Source organism: Sciurus vulgaris (assembly GCF_902686455.1).
Source record: "Sciurus vulgaris genome assembly, chromosome: 3".
Classification (NCBI taxonomy): Eukaryota; Metazoa; Chordata; class Mammalia; order Rodentia; family Sciuridae; genus Sciurus; species Sciurus vulgaris.
The window spans coordinates 162151010-162175321 of record NC_136463.1 but is presented as its reverse complement, the minus strand read 5'-3'; the positions used below and the strand labels follow the sequence as shown (position 1 = coordinate 162175321).

Below are 24312 nucleotides of genomic sequence, written 5' to 3'. Positions count from 1 at the left end.
CAGAAAACTTCTTAAACTCATAAACAAATTCAGTAAAGTAGCAGGATATAAAATTAACACCCATAAATCACATCCACATACATCAGAGATGAATCCATTGAAAGAGAAATTAGGAAAACTATCAATTTCACAATAACCTCAAAAAAAAAAAATACTTTGGAACCAATCTAACAAATGAGGTGAAAGACCTCTACAATGAAAACTACAGGAAACTAAAGAAAGAAATTGAAGACCTTAGAAGATGCTCTTGGATAGGCAGAATTAATATTGTTAAAATGGCCATACTAACAAAAGTGCTATATGGATTTAATGCAATTCCTATTAAAATTCAAGAACATTCTTCATAGAAATAGAAAAAGCAGTCATGAAATTTGTTTGGAAAAATAAGAGGCCCAGAATAGCCAAAGCAACCCTCAGCAAGAAAAGTGAAGCAGAAGGCATCACAATACCAGACCTTAAATTATACTACAAAGCCATAGTAATAAAAATGGCATGGTATTGGCACCAAAACAGACATGAAGACCAATGGAACAGAATAGAATGCACTGAGACAAATCCACATAAATATAGTTATCTCATACTAGACAAAGGTGCCATAAACATAATTGGAGAAAAGATAGCCTCTTCAACAAATGTTGCTGGGAAAACTGGAAATCCTCATGCAGCAAAATGAAATTAAACCCCTATCTCTCCCCCTGCACAAAAATCAACTCAAAGTAGATCAAGACTTATGCATTAGATCAGAGACACGCCCCCTCCCCCCCCCCCCCCCCCCCCATATACTAGAAGGAAAAGTAGGCCCAACTTTCCATCATGTTGGCTTAGGAACTGACTTCCTCAACAAGATTCCCAAAGCACAAGAAGTAAAATCAAGAATCAATAAATGGGATGGAAACAAACTAAAAGTTTCTTCACAGCAAAGGAAACAATCAGTAACATGAAGAGAAAGCCTAAAGAATGGGAGAAAATCTTTGCCACCTGTACCTCAGATAGAACATAGATTTTTAGGAAATACAAGAACTAAAAAAACATAATGCCAAAATCCCCCCCCCCCCCCAAAATATCCCAATCAATAAATGGGAAAGGAACTGAACAGGCATGTCACAGAAGAAGAAATACGATCAATCAACAAATATATGAAAAAAGTGTTCAATATCTCTGGTAATTAGAGAAATGCAAATTGAAACTAATTGAGATTCCAGCTCACTCTAGTCAGAATGGCAATTATCAAGAATCAAGTAACAATAAGTGTTGGAGAGGATGTGGAAGAAAAGGTACACTCATACATTGCTGGTGGAACTGCAAATTGGTGCAACCATTCTGGAAAGCAGTATGGAGATTCCTCAAAAAACTTGGAACGGACCCACCATTTGATCCAGTTATCCCACTCCTCAGTAAATACTCAAAGGCCTTAAAATCAGCATACTATAATGATATGACCACATCAAAGTTTAGAGCAGCTTAATTCACAATAGCTAAGCTATGGAGTCAACCTAGATGCCTTTCAACAGATTAATGGATAAAGAAATTGTATATATATACACAATGGAATATTACTCAGCTATAAAGAAGAACGAAATTATGGTATCTGCCAGTAAATGGATGGAACTGGAGACTATCATGCTAAGTAAAATAAGCCAATCCCCAAAAATCAAACAGAATGTTCTCTCCAATATGCAGGTGTTAACACACAATAAGGGGAGGGGACAGAAATTCATTGGACTAGATAAAGGGTAATGAATGGAAGCTAGCGGGGACAGGAATAGGAAAGACAGTAGAACAAATTGGACATAACTTTCCTATGTTCATATATGAACACGCAACCATTGTAACTCACAGCATGTCAACCATAAGAATGGGAGTCTAATTAGAAGTTGTTTTATTCCTTTTATATATAAGATGTCAAAATACACTCTACTGTCATGGAGATCTAAAAAAATAAAATTAAAATTAAAAAATAATTTAGTTTCACAGGTAATAGAGTCTCATGTGGATTATGAGCATATCTTGCCTTCTCCCAAATATTGGTGGCAAATATCCAATTCTTTGGTCTAAACTTCTTTCATCAGGTTGATTAGAATTCCAAAGAAGATTCACGCATTCATTTATTTTTATTCACTTATTCACATACCTACATGAATGTGTGTGTGTGTGTGTGTGTGTGTGTGTGTGTGTGTGTGTGTGTTTATTTCTTGAAGGCTTTCAGGCAACTAAGAGGTGTTATATAAACAAAAAAGAAAATCCTACTAAAAAAATGGAAAAAAAAATCATGTCCTTGAAAACATAATATTAGAATTGAAAGCCAAAATGGGAAGTAAACATTTAACTATTTTCACAAAGATAATTCTTGATGAATACAGCAGTTAGAAGCAAGTGTTTGGAATCCAGTGTGGGATACAGAACACTGGTTCCTTCTTGTACTAGTTATGTAGACTCTGGCAAAGAGCCTGACGTGTGTAAACTTCAGCTTTGTTGATTTAATAATCTCTAACCTCATAGATTTACTGGAAAGATTAAATGGCTCATTCATTTTTCTCCCAAAGTGTTTCATTCAGTGCCTGGTACATAATAAAACCAAACACCATCAAAAGCTGCACTCCAGTGCTTTACGTTTGACAGAAGAAAATGCAAAGCTCACGTCTCCCCACTGGTAGAAGAGCTTGGCGGCATTCCACTGCAGCTTCTGGTTCCTCTTGTTGCCCACGATGGGAGACCGTCCCCGGGAGAGGCCCTTCTTGGTGATGTTCACGTGGTGTCCCTTCATCCACTCTGGCCAGTTGCCCCGGTTGCAGCGGTGAACAAAACGGGCACATTCCAGGAACAAGGCTGCCCGGGCCACCACAGGGGCTTCCTGAAGGGTTGATGAGGACAAAATAATGTGTGGTTAATAACCCATACCTTTAATTGACCTTAAGGAAAGACTAATGGGGGATCAATAAACAGAAACTCTACGTTGACCATAAGGGAGATCACGGCGTACTTCTTGGTGTATTTTAGCTTCCATGTTTTGATTTAACTTGGCCACATAACCCAGGTAGGGTCAGCACAGTCGTGGAAAATCTGAAAAAAATGTAACCACCAAGGCAAATCTGGGTACTAGAAACTAGACTTTCTAAGCAGGTTTCTGTGCTTTTTCCTTCTTAAGACTCTCAAGTCATTACATGCTTCCATTATGTATATTCAAGGGCAACTGGAATTTGAATGTAAAGAGTGAGTTTCTTATGTTTTTAAATATGAAGCATTTTTAAACCTAAAATCCTAACATGAACGAAACAAATATTCCATTTCTATTTCCATCAAGGGTGCTGTATGTTGGACCAATGATGGTCTGTTATCTATAACCATTCATACATTTCAAGAAGGCAAATTTTGGCTAGTAAGAAAAGGAAGATTTTGTTGAATTAGTCTTTTTTTTTTCTTCTTATTCTGTCATCAACAACAGATTAAATTCTGTTTAATAGGCATGGTTTCAGTAGAAAATGTTTGACAAAGAGGAAATTATTTTATTGATAAATGAAAAACAGACTCTTCAGGAAAATAAAAATATGGCTCCATTTCGTCATGCCAAGATGTGGTTGAAAAAAATAAAAGAAGATACAGGTTTTGTTGTTGTTGATAACCCAGAGACTGGTGAAAATGAGATGCTCTATTGAGCTTTTTAAAATATTTTTTTAAATGTTAAGGGAAAAAATGTGAAGTTTCACATAGGTTAACAGATCATAAGAAAAATATACATGAAATATTAATGTGTATTTTGAATTGTGCAGTTTTTAGAAATATATATCACAATATTAGCCATCAACTCAGGATTACTTAATAACCATAGGTTACTCAGAAATGTCATATTTTCAAATTGAAGTCACAGTATCATTGATCCATGATGTTAAAATAGGGGTTAATATGTAGAGAGAGTCCTGTAGCAGTTAAATTTTATAAATTATAATATATAGCAGCCCTGTGATATAGAAATGGTATCCTCACTTTAAGATTTTAAAAACAAGGTATAATTCTCCCACTTTCACATAACTGGGAAGAGGTACACACAGGATCTTGGATGCCCAGATCTATGCTAGCTCCATTTTGGAATCTAAATTGTCTCAATTTATACTCATATAAATATTAGTAAAAGATGATTTCTAGAATGTAAATTGAATTTAGAAATGGGACTTTGGTCCCACGTGATATTATTTTTTTAAACAAATATGTGATCCTATCACTTCCCCATTTCAAATCTATTACAGGATCCATCTACCTCAATTATGTAATGAATAAAGATGCGATTTGGTTTATCTCTTTCTATTCCCATCTCAAGTGCTCTATAACCCAGTCATATCAAACTAGTTGTGGTCTCCCAAATAGGACATTGCATACCTTTTCATATGTTGTTTCCCTGACTTGCAGAACTTTTAAACTCCTTTTCCATCTGGAAAATTCCCACTTTTAAGAATCAGGTTATGTACCTCCTCTAAGAAGCATTCCTTATTCCCATCCCCCTTTAGGATGATTGGTTGATTCATGTATTTGAGTATCATAGTATTTCAAACACTAAATAATTCAAGTAAATTAGCCTGTTAAGCATTGTCTCATTGTCTATCTAGGGCTTAAATGCAGCCATCAAGAATATCGTAAGAGAGCTGGGTACAGTGGCACATGCCTGTAATCCCAGTGGCTCAGAAGGCTGAGGCAGGAGGATCGTGAGTTCAAAGCCCAGCCTCAGCAAAAGTGATACGCTAAGCAACTCAGTGAGACCTTGTCTCTAAATAAAATACAAAATAGGGCTGGGGATGTGGCTCACTCGTCAAGTGTCCATAAGAATTATCTTTAGACAGGGGCTTAATTTTACAAAGCATGTTACACATTGCCACAGTACAAAAGGCAATCTCTGTGAAAAGGCAGAATGCAAGATAATATTACCTCTGTGGGGCCAAGACGTGGAAGGAGGTCACCAGGACAGTGAACTTAAATTACATTGCAAAGCATCAAATGATTTTCTGCCTTAAGCTTATAAATATTGTGGTGCTATACCACACAGTATAAAATATCTTATATATTCTTATATTAGTTAATATTTATTTTACCAAACATGTCAGACATGCTTGTCTGTGTCTGGAAAAGGCTGGAACATCTGTCTTTATAAACGAATGCCAGTCTGGAGGGCAAGGCAAGTGATGTGACTTATTTTTAGCTTGTCACATTGTGACACATTCTCAATATAAAGCAATGTGAATTTAATGCTTAATGACAGGGAGACAGAAATAACATTGCTGGAATAGCATTATGTCATGAACTTTGCCTCTTCAGGATTAAAGAGGGTGAAACCTAGCCTAGATCAGGAGTGTGGGGTTGCGGATCTTTCCATTGCCCCTAACCATGATACGGCAGCTGAGAGGATGAACGGTGGTATGTGAGGCTGCTTAGGAAGCGCAAGGCACCGTATGAATGAAAAGTGATTTAAATTCTTTGCTCTCAAAAACTTTTCATGATAAAACTCAGATGTTACCAGCACATAGTTATTGACCCAGGGAATTCTGGTCTAAATTTGTAAATGGAATTGAGATGAATATGAAAATAATTCTCATTAACTATTCAGCATGATATTAAGGGACAGGTTGGCTACTTTCTGATGAATTTGACCCACGTAGATAGCCAGACCCAGACTTATTTTGAAATGTCATTGTTTGCAATAAGGAATGATGGCATGAAGTTATTCATATGTTGCCTCTTTATAGTAATCCTCATGAACCTGGCGGCTGACAGCAGTCTTGGAATTCTATATTCAAGATGGCAGTACATTATACCAGTTTCTGGTGTATTATTTCTGTGCATATTATTGTCCAGAAAAATGAGAGATATGTTGAGGTACAGAGCTAAAAACACTACTCTGCATCCTAGTGGAAGACACTTAGCAACAAGAACAGATTCACACTGCAAGTGCAACAGCATTCAAAGGATTTAGTATGAGCGGACCTGGGGTGATTTGTTTTTTTTTTTTTTTTTTTTTTTTTTTTTTTGGTTTCTTTCAGAGTATAGTTTGGAAAGTACTGATTTTAGCAGGGGCAGGGTAATGAAATACTTTGGACAAAGGATTCTTTGTAGACACAAGAAAAAGTTTTCCTTCTTTTGATGGAGTTTACCTCTCAAGGCTCAGTGCAATCTGAAGAAGCAGCAAAAGACAGAAGCATTGCATAATGGATAAGGATGGACTCAGGTTATGGGCAAAACCGCATCGCTGGAGAAAAATAAATCAGCATAATGCTGCATGGCTGCCAAGAACCACAGAAATCAGAGGCACCACTATAAGTGAACAGCTAAACAAAAATGGACATCATTGACATACCACAAAAAATGTTGCTGGTGGTCCTTGAAAGAAAAATAGGTATATGAAAATGTCTTCTTTCTTCACTTGTCTGCCTACATCACGTTTTTAGGCACTAATTAATAACACGGAATTGCTTCTAGTCCATTCCATCGTAACTTCATAGTTTATAGAAAAGCAAGAATAAACTAGGAAGGCAAAGATATTAGGTAGAACTGTATGGAAGTTCCAAATATGAAGGAAAAAAGTAGTCAAACACCAACAGTTTCATATGGTTCAACCCATTTTATGTAAGATGTTCTCGGCAATAGTTATGGTTACCTAGTTAAAATTACAAGAATTCATGAGAATGTCGTTAATGCAGTCTGGATTTCTCTAATATTCTGCAACTAAAACACTTTTGAGCATCCATCTACTTTCCTTAATTTCCTTTGCCATTTCCCCCTGAATTTTAATAAGATTGTTATGTATATTGAATATTTCCTTTATGAAAGTGAAGCCGAGAATTGGGATACTAATCCAAACAGCTGTACTTTCTTTTGCCTGGAGACCTAGAAAATATTGTTACCAAGATATGATGGTTAATTGAAGGTTATAATTGCAATACATTCCTTTCCCTGAGGGACTATATCTAAGCTTATTATGTGAGAAGAAACCTTGACTGATCCTGAAAACCCATATAACACTGGACAGGAACTAACTGTTTTTAAAGACTAAATATTTTATGTTCATCCCTGGGGAATTACATAATTTTTATTGCCTTAACAATAAAATAAAAGGCGCTTGCTGGTGCAAGATATCTGTTTATTTAAAGCCAATGGGAATAAGCAGTTATTGTGGGTCTCAGTATGTGTTGGGACCTTATTTGCTAGAGGGCATGTGCTTCTGAGTCAGTATTTATTACTTGGCTTGTATTGAATTCTCTGCTTGACTGAGATCATTAAGTAAGAGATGCATAAGCTGAGGGACTTTCTACAGTAGCTGTGGGCAGACGGGAGGCAGGCATTATTGTTTAGCACATGATCTGGATGGCTAGTCATTTTAACACCTACTCAGATCATGGTAATATTTTGTGCATTTTAAAACAAAATAAGGTCTTCTATTTCTGAAACTATAATGGACTAGGTACAAAGATAAACTTCATTTGGTTTAGAATGCTTTAAAAACATTGAATAAAATATTCAAAAATTATTTTGCTTTTGCTTTTGTTTCTAGAATGAGATATGAGACCTTTGAAGAATAGAAATTAAAAGTGCAATTCTGGGGTGGGAGTGGAGATGAGCTAGCATAGGAATTTTGCCTTAAGGGTTTCTGTTTACCAAACAGAGAAAAGAACCTGGGCATTTAATGGGTCAAAAGCTAACTATCTAGACCCAAACAGGTGGGAGGTCAGGTCAGAAATTCCTGTGAAAGCTTTGATCTCAGGTAGGAGCCCTCTCAGTGGATAGATCAGGAAAAATATACCTCCCACAGTAGCTGGTTTGCCTGACTAAGCTTGACTCTGGATAGAGCATAAGAGAGGGATAGATAGAGGACAGGAATAAAGGGGGGAAAAGTCTGTTATGAAAAACTCCTAATCAAAATCTCACATACTTATGTAAGTTTGGGGCAAGAACGGGCCCTACTTCCATCCTCCTCCATCGCACTCCACCCAACCAAATATTTTTAAAATGATGGTAGATTGGTAATGTTCTAGATGTCTGACAAAGTAATGGAAATCCTATCTGGAGAAGTATAATACTTTACAGTGTTTCTCAAACCTTCATATTTGGGCAGAAAGAGAAGTCACTTGGGAAGATGGATAAGAGATTCCTTGGCCTCATCTGTAAAACTGCATTTCTAACAGGCTCACAGGTAATGCTGATGTTGCTAGTCCACTGACTAATGCTGCTTTTAATGCAGACAGTAAAGCATTCCCACAAATAAAATTCCAAGGAGCAACCTCACATTAAAAAGAGAAAAGAAAATAATCCGCTATGAGCAAGAGTCAGGAGAAATTTGCAAAGACTGTAGTGACTGGAATCTGAGTGTGTTAAATACATTTAAAGATTAATGTAGGCATCAAAAATATGCTAAAGGAATTAAGATGATCAAAGTTGACCAGGCAACTTTAAACCAAAATAAAAACCGAATTTTACAAGAGAAAAAAATTGGAGTCCTCTACATGGAATTTAAAACTCACAGATATACTAAAACATAGATTAGATCAGATTTTTCTAAGGTCAATACGATTGATTATTTGGGTCAGATCATGATTTTGTGTGGGTGGTATATTATGCATTTTGAGATGTTTATCAGTATCTTTGGCGTCTACCCACTAGATGGCAGTAGGCATGTACAGGTTGTAAGAACCCCAAATTCCTCCAGACATTGCTAAATACTGCCTGGTGGGCACACCTCCCACAGTAGCTGGTTTGCCTGACTAAGCTTGACTCTGGATAGAGCATAAGAGAGGGAGAGATAGAGGGATCAGACACAGTTGAAAAGGGAAAACTGAAGTGGAAGAGATATCTGAGAAAATTATCCAGGCTAGTAGTATAGGGGCAGAAGAAAACATGAAAGAGAAGTCATCAAACAACAGGATAAATTAAGAAGATCTATCATATAATTTCAATTTCTAGAAATGAATACATATAATATACCAAATAAATGAGTCAGAAGTCTAATGAACTTCAAATAAAAACAATATGCTAGAAACTGTAAAATGTCAGCAATAAGGAAAAAAATATTAAAGTTTACTGGGGCAGGGTAAGGGGATGACCTATAAAGGAATGTTAATTAAGTCAGAAAAGAATGGAATAGTATCTTTGAAGTACAGAAATGAAATGTCAGTATAAATGCAATTGGAGCAAAACCTTCTTCAAGTTGAGATCAAAATCAGGACATTTTTAAGAAAACTGTAGCTGAAAGAGCTACTGACAATTGATCACCAACAATTCTTCTGAAAGGTATACTTAGGAAGGAAATCAGTCTTGCAGAGAACATCTGGGAAGCAAGGAGAAACAATGAACAAAATATAAATTAAATTTTTGAAATTATTTTCCTAAAAAAATCAATAAAATAATATCTAATGTATGAATGTCTAAAATAAGATAGAACTAAATCTTAAATGGTTGGGGTTAGAACCCTCCTAGTTTTTGAGAGAAGAGTAGAGAAATTCATTAATTTTAGACTTCATTTAAATATGTATATAACTTCTAAAAACAGAGTATAAAAATTTCAAAATTAGTGAAGAAAAATAAATTTTAAATTATTGAACCACACCAAAGCAAGAGAAATAAACCCTAACACCGTCTAATTGAAATAAGAACATATACAAAATAAAATAATAAAAAATGTGATAAGTAGGTAAGAGATGACAGAATATCTCAATACATAATAGCCATCAGAATCTGTGCAAATGGAATAAATTTTCTAGGAGAAAAAATGGCATAAAAATTTAAATGTATGCCTTTTTACAAGACACAAAATTATAGAAAATGTAAAAAGTGTGGCAAAAAGACATACTAGGCCAACACTAACCTAAAGCAACTGCTATAGTTATATTAGTACCAGGGGAAAATACATCTTAAGGTAAAAAGCATTGCTAGAAATAAATTGGGCCACTTGATATTGCTAGAAGGTTCAAATCATCAGCAACATGTAACACTTCTAAACTTTCTATATAAATAAAACAAAAATGAACATTTGGGGGTTGGAGTTTTAGCTCAGTAGTAGAGTGCTTGCTTTGCTTGTGCAAGGTTCTGGGTTTTATTCCCAGCATCAAAACAAACAACCAAAAAGTCATTGCAACAAATATAAAAGAATAAATATTCTATCATTGCATGAGATTTTTAATATAACTTAGTAATTGCCAGGTCAAAGACTAAAAAATAAATAAGGAAGTAGAAAGTTTGAATAACCCAATTTAGAAGTTTGATCACATATAAAATATTTATGTGTATATTATACATTTATATTATATTTTTATATTTTGCTGTACAATAATGAAGAATATACCTTCTTTTTAACTACACATAAGACATTTATAAAAATTAATAATGTTTTAGGTCATAAAGTCCTACATAAAAAAATGGTCAATGTTTTAGGTGATGGATATTCCAATTACACTGATTTCATCATTATACATTATATACGTGTATTAAAATATCACACTATACAATTATTATATTTCAAATAAAAATAAATTCTAAAAAATTAGTATCTAAAAATAAAGTTAGAAATCAATAAATTGATATCTAACAAAACGGCAATTTATAAACTGAAACATACACATCTAAATAACACATACACATCTAAATAATGGGTTAAAAGAAAACCATTAAATAAATTAGAAAATATATAAAAATAAATTATAACAAAATGCTACCTATCAAAAATTTTGACATGCAGTTAAAGTAGTACTTAGAGGAAAAATTAATAGTTAAATGCTTAATTTAGAAAAAACTAAAACTAATGAGCTAAGCAATCAACTTAATAAATAAGAATAATACAATTAGTTCAAAGTAAGAAGGAAGAAAGTTAAAATAAGAGCCCAAATTAATGAATTAGGGATCAAAGATGCAACAGAGAAATTGTATAATGAAATTACAGATGTTCAGCAAGCCTAATTAAAAAAATGAAAATAATTTCAGGAATACCAATAGATAAAATAAATACAGATGCTTCAAAAATTAATAATAATAAAATGTAAAAATATAGATGAAACTGGCAAGTTGCTAAAAGTTTTTTAATTAATTAAATTATTTTAGGAAGAAATAAAGCTTTTGAATAATTAATTCAGATCTGAATTTCAATTGTCTCTAAATTTATCTGTAGACTTCATGTAATTCCAGGAATAAATGTAAGAATTCTTCACAGAGTCTGACAAACTAATTATAAAATTAACATGGAAGAGTAAAGAGCCAAGATTAGCCTGGTATTTTTTAAAGTTCTCACTGTAGGGTAGATATTCAGGGTAGATGTGGAATGTACTAGAATAAAACCTGGAACCACACCCATGCCTGTATGAAAACCTGTCCTACGATTAAGAGGGTACTGCATATCAGAGAAAAATGCACAAACTAGTCAATGTGCTGTGCTAGGGTAATTGTTTTTCCACATGAAAAAGGAAAAAGAAAAGAAATGAATTCCTATCTTTTATCATTCACATAGTATATTACAATTAAAGACTTCAGGTTAAAAGATAAATTTTAAACTTTTAGAGGAACATAGGAATACTTTATTACTTTGGAATTCCCATAAAGGAAAATTTGGATGAATTAAATTATCTTAAATTTAAAATGTTCTCTTGATTAAAATGCTCCACAAAGAAAGAATGGGGAGATAGCTCAGTCGGTAAAGTGCTTGCCTTGCAAGCACAAGGCCGTGGGTTTAATTCCCAGCACCACAAGAAAAAAAAAAAAAAAAAAGAATGAACAAGAAAACACAAACTGGAAGATGAAATCATGTAAAAAACAGAAAATGGATTAGTACTGACACTTTCTACACTCTTAAAACTAACAATAAAAGACAAATAATTCTCCTTTAAAAGGGTGAACTAAAGACATAAATGGACTCTTTCTTCGAAGTGAAAACAGGAATGGTAAGTAAACCTATAAAAAGACACCTCATACTTCAGATTGAAATATAAACTAGAGTTTGTTACTATAATCCACTAGATTGGTAAAAAATAAAAATGCTGAACAATACAAATGTCAACGAGAAGACAGCAACATGAACTTCGATTACACTGTTGGCATCTACGTGGAATTGCTGCAACTATTTTGGCATTATATAGCAAAATTATGGCTTAATAATTTCACTGCTATGTGTATTTAGGAAACCATTATGAATTAAGGCCCACATGCAATATTTATGGAGGTATTGAAAATTGCCAACTCTTGAAAAAATAAAAATGTCCATCTAACATAGAATGGATATGTAAATTGTGATATGTTCAAATAAATGAATACCATTCAATAGTAAAAATCAATATACTAATACTAACTGTCCCAAAATGATCAGTGTTAAACAGAAAAGAATTGTATAACTTCACATAAATGAATTTAAAAATCAGGGTAAACAAAGCAAAACAAGATAATATAGTTTCTGAATACATACTCATGCAGTAAAATATGCAGAACAGGTTAAAACAAAGTTCCAAAGAGCAGTGTATTCTGGGAGGTTAGGGTATGTCATTAGGTAAGGAAATATGGGGAACTTTAAGAAAACAAAGAGTTCTATTTTTAAGGTGTGTCATGGATATTTGACTTTAAGATTTTTACATTTAAGCTCTATTTTCTACCTGCATTCTATCAACTTTAATTTAAACTCCACCTATTTTACCTACATTCTTTTTGGGCTACCTTTCATTGGTTAGATTCTTTTTAAAAAATTCGATAATTTAGGAGAATCACTAGAGTTAAGGGAATAATTTGGTAGTTTAGTTTTAGTTACTATTCAGTTATCTCTACTTTTGTGATTGAAAAGATAACACAGTACTATCTTGCTTTGATATTTCTTCTTATACATATATTTCCATCTCCTTGAAAGGAGCTGATTTGCTCTGCTCACCAAATGGTCTTGTGATGGTCAGCCCCAATGTGAGCTAGATTTGATGCAATAAACCCTGAAGTGTGAATTACACCTATGGTAAATAAGTCCTTCTGGGGAAAGACCACATTACATGGCTGTTCTCTGGGAGAGTCCTGATTTAGGTCTGTTTTCCTGGTATAATTATAGAAAATCCTCCATTTCACTTATAAAAATTATATATTCATTCTCCCTAAAGCTATCTAGTTATGAGGACAAATAAATTAAAATGAATTAATTTTCTCCATTCATGACTAGGGAAAAGTCTAATTCCATTGACTTTCTCATACTCATGCAATTATTGCTAAAGCAAATTGAAATGATCATTAGTATTACTCATGATTAAGAAATTACCAAAAACTAGAAATCACTGCATGTGTTACCAATTCAAATGGATAAATGAGGACAGAATACTTAAATATAAAGAAAACAGAAGTGACTTTCATTTGAACTGTTCACTTTTTCCTTGTATTTTTGTGCTCTTAAATGATATTAGCCTAGAGGTGAAATGAGTCCTTTTAAAAGCATCTCTTTTTTAAAAACTGCCTTACTGTTGCATCTGATAATTCATATTACAGAGAAAGATTATGAGGAAGAGCTGTGCTATACTTAATATCAAACCAATTATCCTTGAACTTAGTAGTCATAGCAATAACAATAAAAGGATTATTTAAAACAAGCAAAACCCTTCAGATTGGTAAATCTTTGAGCACCGAAATTTCTAATATTACTTTAATCTACTAACACTTTTTAATTCTGAAGAACATTGCAATCTTTTTAAAAAATCACATTTAAATTCTGTGATTAGGGAAATAAAACAATGAAACTATTCAAACAAAAATTAGGTCACAATGCAAAAACTGTATTTAAGCTACACTTAAAAATAAGAGCAACAAGACAAAATAGCAAAAGAGAGGTGGGAGAAAATGCTGGACTGGAATATGATAATTAACAGGACACATTTGGTGTTTCCCTCCCCACTTAAATTCTACTTGATAAACTAGCAGAATAGTAACTGTTTATTTTCTACCTATCTACACATCTGCATGCATACCTCATCTGCTTATCTATATTTACTACATCTACACCTATATATATTTCTATATTCATATCAATCTATGTCACCCATATACGAGTAAAACTATAAATGCACTGGAAAACCTAAAGCATACTCAGAAACTGAGGCATTCCTGAAAGACAGGAAGCAGAGGGATCAAATATTAGGGGAAATCAAAGAGAGAGGAAGCAAAAGTATGAATACATTTTAACAGGAGAATCTGCGACACTTAGAATAGCCCTGAGGAATTCCTAACTCAGATCAATAGGTCCAAGCTATAGTAGTCACACCTGTAAAAATGAAGTAAGCACCTATTGCTACTTTGATTCAAGCACATAGGACATATGACTACATTTCCCTTTCTCTTGCTTGTCACAATTCGCCAGCGACTTTACTTTCTTCACTTTTCAATAGCCGAGAAACAGATCCCAAGTGTGCCCTTCTTAGGAATCATATCCTGTCTTGATCCTTTGGCTCTGCAACCAACGAATAAGATAATGAACATGAAACTGCTTTATAAATTGTCAAGTACAGTGAAAATGTTACTGTTATTAACCTCTACCACTGCCGCCACCAACTGCTACCATTACCACCATCACCATCATCATCACCACCATTATTGTCACCTACACATTTTATTCAATCAGCCAGTTATACCTGGTTTTCTCTTATTGTCTGAGAGTGGAGCTTCTTTAAACTTTGATTCTGACTTCCAGAATTTTGACCTTTGAAGTACATACACTGCTTGGCCTTAAGCTCGGATCAAAGACTCTCAGGAAGAAAAGGAACTCCTACTACCCACCCACAGCTTCAGCCCTCTGCACATTTGCCCCCACAAAATCCAGTCTGATGGCAAAGAGCTCATTATTTCCCAAGGTAGTCCACTCCATCAGTGAACATCGACATGGACCAGAAAATACCTCTTACTTTGAGGCTCAGAAGATACTCCTTATAATCATCAAAACTGTACTTTGTTTCTTACCATGAGATTTATGAGCTTGATGAGATCAAACAGGACCATCAACTGGTTGCTGTCATATTTTGGTGAAGTAAAATAAATTTTAAGTTTTGTATGGGTTCCAGTGCAATTTAATGACAAAAGTCATGCTCTATCCAGGAATACAGTGTGCCTGGAAACTCCTGTATCCTTTTGCTCTCCAACTCTTTGGAATTAGAGTACCCCAGTTGGAAATCAGATAGGTATGGAATTTTTTGATGAGAGGGAATGAAGTCCCAGCACCCAAAGGTTTGACCATCAAACTGTTCCTCAATATTCACTTTAAAATAATCTCTGTTCAGAAGCCAGTATTAATTTGTTCTACTGGGATTATTTTTAAAATCCCTAAGTGTGTTGCTCTCTTTGTTACAAGCCTTATGTTTCTTCTATGCCCACATATCTTCTATAAACCCTGAAAGCATCCCCTGTATGAAGGGATTATGAAAGAATTCCTTCTGTTTTTATATCACCAGGGAATGTTAACAAAGTAATTCCAATTACTGGATGAAAGAATTTTTTTTTTTTTGCTAGTGATAATGAATTTATTGAGGAGGAGTTCTTAACGTTTCATGGATGACTGTGGGGGGTTGTCTATGAATTTTCTGATACCATATGCTCAATTTTGTCTCAAAGTATGCTTTTCTTGGGAGAAAATCCATAACTTTCATCCAATTCTAAAAGAATCTTTGTCTCCAAATGTTAAGAATCATTGGTTTAGGGAATGAATGTGTGGTGTGAATCTTTAAAGTTGAAAATCTCTTATATTTTCCTATTATGAATTCATCATGTATTTATACATGATAAGAATATTTCTAAGGAATCAATGTTTTGTGAACCATTAAAAATCATTCATCATCTTCTTTATTACAGGGGGCCTTATACAATTAAGTGTATTTTCAATGTGTCCAGAGCTACTCATTCTGATTCAGTTAAATATGCATGTGGTGTTGCCAGGAGCCCTGAATGGAATCAGATGATTCTTTGCCGATCCCAATTTTAACATCAATTAACATATGACCTTGAGCAAATTCACCTTAACTTTCAAAGCTTTTATTCTCTCACATGGAAAACAAGTTAATGAAAAGAGCTGCTTGATAGAGTCCCTAATACTGCATGACACATATTTATTTGCAGATTTCAGCTCAAGATCTTCGAAAGGCCTAGATCTTTCCAGTGAGTGAAGGGCAATCTGTTAGATCTCATCAGGTGCTTATTTGTGAACAGTTGTCAAATACTATTATCTCGTGATTTTCCAATTCATATGGTTGCTTTTCACTCAGTTTTTCAACAAGTTGAAATAAAATGATTCGTTATAATATTTTCCCTTAATCTTATTAGGCAGTTGCCTGAGAAATTTGATGCCTTGCTTGTCGAGAAATTGTCCAAAAGTAGCTATGACTGTAGGATAAAGACAAAGAGAGATATGATAGCATCTTTGGAGCATTTTAGCTTAAACTGTCTATAAAGTGCCAATACACCACTGCAATTGTGTATTTAACAACTGCTCGACTAGCTTCTTGTCACCTTTATGTTCTTAACCATATTCAAACTATGGGTATAAAATATGGGATTTGTTATTTTTGAACGTTTCAAAGTGATCTAACATAATATTTTAGTAAGACTCAGCATGGTAGAATGCAAAATACAGGGCCTTTGAAGACAGGCTGAGGTTCCAATCTGCCTCTATCTCTGATGGCTTTATCACTCTGAACTATTAGTTGGTCCTTCTAACCTTCAATTTTTTTCATTTGGAAATACAGGAGGCATACAATAAATATTGGTCATTAATGTTTATCAACCTTATGATGCTGTGCACTAAGAAGACTAGAAAATAGATCATTATACCAATATAATCTTCAATGGGAAAAGCAAAAAATAAAGTGAAGCTCTCCAGCTGGGTTTTGTTGCATTATCATGAACAACTAGCATCATGACTAGCACAAAGGAGGCCCTCAATAGACATCTGTTGAGTTAATGATTTTATTAGGAGTATCTTATAAGCCACATTGACTACAGACTTTTAAATTCTGCTACCTCTATCACTTGGTATATTTGATACATAGAAAACTGCCCCCATCTCCACAATTACATAGAGTTCAGAATGACTTTCTACTCATGAAGGGGCTGGAGAGAGCTCCATTCAGCATAATCGCTCTGCCCCCACCACTCTGTAAGACCCAAGATTTCTCCTGTTCCCTGGTAAAATCTTGTGCTCACACTCCTCCTGACACTATGGGCGGTGTCTGATATTTTATACCCTTATCAATACTTTATAACTATTGCAAATCTGACAGTTACAGAATCGGGATTTATGAATATTTAATAAGCATTTTTAAAATTTTACTTTTCAAATCATAAATTGACAAAACATTTCTTCAATACAAGCAAGATGAGGCATACTTTACTGACTTTTTCAGGGAACTGGTTACTCATATTATCATTTCTTCAATGTTTAATTGTCTTTTTCTTATGAATTTTTACATTTTTAAATTGGGATCTGCTCCTTTAGGAACCGACAGAGATGTGATTAAGGACAACCATGCATGCCTCAAAGGAGTGACAGGCTAGTTTCCACTCTCTCTTCTAGAGAACAAAGGATCAGCTCCTTGGTTGTCAAGTTCTCTGGCTTTAGACAGGCACCTCATTGTTCTGATGGCTTAATTGCCACCAGCCCCTTATCTCCTGGAGGTCTGTGTTCTCTATGCTTTGTAGTCCCCACAGCTCACATCTATATACACAATGAACATTTTGAAACATTTTAAAAAAGGATATAGACAAAGGATAATATTCAATAATGGGAAAAGGACTGAAATTCTTATATAATGACAAGTCACCATTTTGAGTGATTATATATGGTATTTGTATTTCAGGCATACGTGAAGCCACATACCTTGCTGATCTCTAAATGTCCTGAGAGCAAAAGCTACAAATACCACCAAGAAATTTCATTCTAGGGTTTGGAAGATTTTTCAGGATAAAATATGAATGTTCAGCACACTCATTTATTGATGTTTCATAAAACCTGGAAACTTTCCATTTATAGGCAAGGCTTAAAGTTTTTTGTTATAATAAAAATCTGTTATTTTTGAGGAACTAAAATAACTTTATTTCTTGATGTTCACTTGGTATTTTGTATCCAGTGTTTATAAACCACGGAAGTATAAGAAGAGTTCATAAACCACAGAAAAAAAGGAAATTGAAAGGCTGAGTTCAAAAGTCACGTGTGACAAAAATACTTTCTAAACAAGATCCACTTATATTTTTTAATACTCTGCATTTGTGTAACACTGTTATGGTTTGAATAGGAGGTGTCCTCCCAAAAGTTCCTGCGTTAATGCAGGAATGTTCAGAAAGGAAATGATCGGATTGTGCTAACTGTACCCTTACCTAGTTTGAATGGACTAAATGGGTGGTAATTGTAAGCAGGTGGGGCATGGCTGGAGGAGGTGTGTCAGTGGGTTGTGCCCTGGAAAGGTGCATCTTCCCTGAAGGCCTTTCCTCTTGCTTTCTCTGCTTCCAAGCTGTCTTGAGGTGAATAGTTTTTCTTCTCCATACCCTTCAGCCACAATGTTCCACCTCATCTCAGGCCCAGAGCAATGGGGTTGGCTGACCAGGAACTGAACCTCTGAGACTGTGAGTCAAAATAAACTCTTCCTCTAAGTTGTTTGTGTTGGGTATTTTGGTCACAGTGATGAAAACCTAACACAAATACTATTCAATATTCCAAGTATTTCTGCAATTCATTTTAATTGATCCTTACTTTACATTTTTTAATTGGTAGGTAATAAAACCAAGACTTAGAGAGTTTAAAGTTCTCATTCAAAGAAAACACAAGACAAATAATATTAGTAGTTACTATATTTCAGGCATTGTCATGAGGACTTTCTATCTAATATCTCATTTAACACTCACATGAGCCCCAACAGGTAGATATAGTAGTTCTAGTATTACTTTTATTCTCATTTTATAGATGTTCAGCTAATACATGCCAGAGCACTTTTAACTCAGGTATTCTGACTTCAGATCCCTCATATAATTTTAAATTGTTCTGTTATACATTGTACTGCCCAGAACACATTTATTATGATTATTTCCCCCTTTTTTCTTTTCTTCTCTCACCTCACTACCTTTCTTCTCCTTTTTGCCACTAATTCTGAGAGGCAAAACAGAACAAAACAGAACCCCACAGTTAAGAGCTGGGTTTAGCAATTCGGGTTTACCTTCATTAACAGTATTAATTGGAACAGGGGGTGAGCAAATTCTTCCAACAACTTACTAGATCCAAGGCAGCTGCCAGGATGGATGCATCCGGTATTGTCCCTGGCTCACAGCAGTTTAACAGAAACTGGAAGCGTCTCATGCCTTGTCGGATTGCTCCAAGATTTACCACATTTTTGCTTTTTCCACCATCTTGGTTGGGAGAAAGATGGTCGTCGAAACTATGGCAACCTATAGGGGTTGTACCATAGAAGAGGATGAAAGAGAACACATCACAGATTTAAAAAGAACTTTAGGGATGAGTTGAAAAACTTCTCTCCCACTCCTCCTCCCTTCTCTGTACCTCTCAAATGCTTAATTTGAATTCATTCTGACTTTTGGGAATCAATGACACATGGGATATGAAAATCGAGAATTTACCTAACTCCTTGAACGTAGGGTCTGATCACATAAGAGCTCTCCTACACATAAGAGCTCTTGGTATGTTTTAAATGATTCTTCCCGAATTAAGCAGCATTTCCCCCAGGAAGGAGATAGCCGAGTCGAGCACATGGAAGATGTGCAATTAATTTGTTGGTTGAATAAAAAAAAAAAAGTTGCTTTAATCAACCAAACATCCTCCCATAAACATAGGCAATTTGATACATTCCTTAAATAATTTTAGTGAATATAAAAGTACAAAAGAAAAAGCTGCTTTCTGAATGTCATCTCAATTCCAGTAAATGTTCACCAGGTATGTTTTTTTATTTCTTGAATATTTTTTTTTTTTTTTTTAGATTTTAAGAAAATTCTATTGTCAGTTTATCTGAACTAAATGAATTTCTAGTACTACATTTAAATTGAGGGAAGAAATGTTCGATGTTTGTTTTCTTTAACAACTTTAAAGAAAAATAAACAAGGAAATGTGGTTAAAATAATAAATGAAAAAGGACAATACACCTCAAACGGATGTATAGGGATTGCTCATATGCCTAGATTGGGAAGGAAGGAAGGAAGGAAGGAGAGAAGAAGGAAGGAAGAGAGGGAGGAAAGAAAGGAAAGGAGGGAGGGAGGGCAGACTCAAAGGGAAAGATGTTCACATGGAAAAGATTGTCGCAAAATACAATGTTCTTAGACTGGCAGATAATGTTGTTTTGGTTCATTTAGAACAGCTGGAGTTACCTGTCTTCTGTAAGAGAGTCCAAAATAATTATCTCACAGAATATCTTTTTTAATTTTTAACAAGCCAGAGATCATAGTCAAGGAGCAGTAATGTAGAAGCTATATTCCTTTGCCAAGCAAAAGCAAATAAATTACGCTAGATATGAATCTCGGATATTATTCTTTTGCTTTCTAGACAGGCAGAAAGAGACTATATTTCAAGTAAGTACATTGTTACTAGTCAAGAAATCAAGTTTAAGGGTAAATATATTTTCACAATGCAAGGGAAGATTTCCTAACAATTATAGTTGTCTAGCTATGAAACAGGTTGCCTTATTAAGTCATAAACTCCCCCACAGTGGAAATGTGCAGAGGGTGGCTGACCACCTGTCAGGGATGTAATGAGCAGAATTTCCAAATAAGCGGTAGGTTGATAGACGTTCTGTAACTCTCAGATTTTAATAAGAAATAGAACAGCAGAAGAACCTCTGTTTTATTCTTCACAAACTCAGTGCCCACCAGGGAGTAAGGAATGTGGCGAGGCTTCTATAAATTTCTTTTCAACCAAATTGATAGTAAATAGAGAGGCTATACATAAGAGTAAGTAAAAGTCATGTATGAGAGGCAAGAGAATGAAAAACCAATGGAAACAAAATGACCACTTTAAAAAAGCAATTTCGAATAAAGAATTCCAGAAATTAAAATTGAAAAGAAAATGGACCATTTCACGTAAACAAACTTTTGTTCTGTGTGACGAAAGCTGAACAGAATTCTTAGGCTGCATGACATTTACCAAGACGCCTGAAGAAATTCTCCTCCTCTTCTCTTCCATTTTCCATTCCACTCCCTGGCCCACTTTCCGAAAGCTTCACAGCACTGGTGAATTTGACCTGAGAGGAAAAGGAAAGGAGTCTGATAACCAAGTTCAATGGTAAATCTTTGGGTTAAACTAATCCTTGCTTTAGAAAGCTGGTTGTTTAGAATATGAAGATTGCTTTGTTCTTCTGAATCCATGTCTAGTTTTGTCATTCTCGTTTATTCCTATGTGCCAAAAAAGGTATCACCAAAACTGCCCGTGGAAGGGAGATTCCAGGTCAGAGACCAAAAGTTGAAAAATCAGGCACCTTGAAAATAACCTAGTAAACACCTCAGATCCTCTTAGAATTAAATTCTGATAAAGTCCAAACTCAAATTCATGAACACAAGACAAATTCATCCTTTATAAACACCATCAGAGGTGAAAATCAGACCAAAGTGAATTGTCAAATAAAATACTTCAAAATTTTAAATAAATTTATAGAGTGCACTCTAATGAACTTGCAATATATTTCTCTTTCTAAGCATTAAAATATTCTCTTGATCTTTTCTTTAATCCAAATCCTCAAAATTTTGAGCCTAGAAGGAAAAGTTGTGGGCCACACAGACTCTCAAATATTTGGCCATTTTTTTAGCAAAAAAAAGTTAATGTATTTTCTAAATGTTCTGTAATCTTGCCGGATTCTTTTTATAATTTGTATACATTACTTCTAAAACACTAGATAGAAGAAACCAGTTTTAGTGAGATTTAAAGAAGAAAGAATGTAAGCAAATAATTGGTAAATAAGGAAAGGTAATTGAAAAGCAGGTGTACAAGTGTCTTGGTCATGAATGATCCACAAGGAAGACTCCTAAAAATAAATTTTACTGAGAGTCATTCCAAGTCAAAAGCTACTACAGTGTGCAACAGTAGTACAAAGAAGCACTTAGTGAGAAAAGGCATCCTGACTATCTTTCCCAACAGAGAGAATGTTCCAGATGGTCCCAATGGTTGTGAAAGGGGAATGATTGTTGTGTGTGTGTGTGTATGTGTATGTATTTAATATGTGCAAGGAGTCACTATCGAATTACTGCCTCCCTGGAAATGAGCTTATGACACCAACAATTTCATGTGTTTGTTTAAGTTTAAAACAGCTGTGAAATGATGCCTATCTTTATGTCTGCATTATACTTTTATATAATTTTTGCTGCACTTTCCCTTTTCTCCCTTCCTATGACAGCCTACTACTTAAACATTTAAATTCTTCATTGCTTGTCAAAATTTCCATAAATTTGTTCAAGAATCCCTTCAACTCTTCCTTACTGGGCCCCTTCAGGTGTTTAGCATTTCTCAGCTCTGACATTTTCCTATCATTTTGTAAGTGACTCAGATTTTCACTTACACAAGTCATGTCCTGTTTACCTTGGAGCTTTGCCTGATGAAAGACAGGCGGTCCACAGAGCTGATGTCCAGGAGGTCCTCCACGCCATCTGCCAGGCCCGAGAGGGAGGATCGTTTCAGCCAGTTTCCTATTTAATAAATTTTTTTTTTCAAAGAATTAGACTGTTACAGCTTTTGCTCTCGAATGGATTAAGCAGAAATGCCAGCATGTGCTCAACAAGCAATGAAAGTTACATGGCTTTGATATAAATAGAAGCATAACAAGTTGTTTCCAGGGTGCATGCTTTGAATCAAATATTCAGTGTTGGACTATAAAATTACATAAGCAGGCAAGACCAGGACAAAAAGAACCTGGTCCTCTCCAGTGAATGAAATCTTAAGCCAGTCACTTGTCCCTGATCAATCTCACATCTCCCTTTAAAGCCTATTCATTTTACCTCCTAAATACCTCTCCAACCTGCCCACTTCTCTCTGTCTACTTAGTCACTCAGCCCAAGTGGCCATTTACTTACACCTAGACTACTAGGCAGCTCTCCATCTGCTCTTTAATGCTTGCTCCAGGATGATTTCCATGCTTTTTTTTTTTTTATAAAGTCATTCTTTTTAAAAAGTTTTTTTTTTTTTTTGCAGCTGTAGATGGACAGCATGTCTTTATTTTATTTATTTATTTTTATGTGTTGCTGAGGATTGAACCCAGTGCCTCACATGTACCCTGCAAGCACTCTGCCACTGAGCACAACCCCAGCTCCCCATGCTGTGATCTTTTAGAAAATGTTTATATGCTCATGTTAATCTCTTGCTCAACAACTCACTTTGGTTATCCAGACTCCAGGATGAAGAGTCAACCTAACCTGCAAAATCATGTCCCCTGGCTCCATAGTGATGCAGCTACTCTTCCCTTGTTTCAGTTCTTCAATTTCCTTTGTCCTGTTATCTTTGCACTTACTATCACCTGGAGTGCTCTCCTTCTCCTTTCTTTTAAGTATTCTCTAGGTCTTGATGTCACTGCCTCCAGGAAATCTTCCCCGACTCCCACCTTCTCCCTCCATTTAGGTCACATCTCACTGCTGCAGGCTTTCATGGTGCCATGTATAACTGCTTCTCAAAATTCATAGTTTGCAGCTATACTTAGTTGCATCATTATCTGCTTTAGTGACAGTGGCTCCTGCCTGATTGCAAGTTCAATAGTCAGTGTGTTTTGCTTCCTACCTAATCTCTGACACCTAGCATCGTGTTTGCACACAGTATAGGCATAGAACAGGGGCTTGAAAAATACCTGCAGAAACAAAAGAGTGAATGAGTAAATGAGTGCATGAAGCAGTAAGCCTGGGCCCTTGGGAGCTGAAACCTTTCCTTTTTTGTACCCCATCATGCATTGCTCTGTTTTGATGGTAAGTTGATTTGATGACATGGCAGGTGACAAGAGAATCCATAAGTAAATACAGACATACTTTTACCTATGGGGAGTTTAAGCTTCTTCCGGAGGGAAATTCTACGGGACCGTGAGCGGGCACGCCGGTCAGAGGTGTTCCCTGAGTGGGCGGTGGTGCATTCCGAGGTGTCCTGCTCAGACTGGCTGCTGGTGTCACTTGCTGCACTCTGGGATTTGAACATCTTGCGCCAGAAATCTTTCCGCCCCAGATTGCCTCCTTGCATTTGTTCATCGCTAGAAGCAAGCAGAGGATAGGGTTAAATGCCTGACAGGGCATGTGAAATTCTTCTCAATTTCTCTCAACCTCCTGCTGATGATATTTAGGCAAATTATGCAGAAAGATCTTAACGAGTTGGGTGTGGAAAGAGTAGGAGTCGGAATG

The 24312-nt window shown here is 35.3% G+C and overlaps 1 protein-coding gene across 8 annotated transcripts in view; it reads right to left on the bottom strand.

The window, feature by feature from the left end:
- The window catches only part of UNC80 (unc-80 homolog, NALCN channel complex subunit), a 203932-nt gene that overhangs the window by 118848 nt on the left and 60772 nt on the right, over window positions 1–24312 (bottom strand). For 6 of the 8 annotated variants that reach the window (XM_079134589.1, XM_079134594.1, XM_079134590.1 and 3 more), the window contains exons 19-23: window positions 23950–24164; window positions 22520–22626; window positions 21095–21191; window positions 19220–19392; window positions 2639–2851 (exon numbers count right to left, since the gene is read on the bottom strand). In XM_079134589.1, coding sequence (XP_078990715.1) covers window positions 2639–2851; window positions 19220–19392; window positions 21095–21191; window positions 22520–22626; window positions 23950–24164 — 805 coding nt within the window. The remainder of the gene's footprint in view (window positions 1–2638; window positions 2852–19219; window positions 19393–21094; window positions 21192–22519; window positions 22627–23949; window positions 24165–24312) is intronic. The other 2 variants (XM_079134591.1, XM_079134592.1) reach the window with 1 other exon arrangement.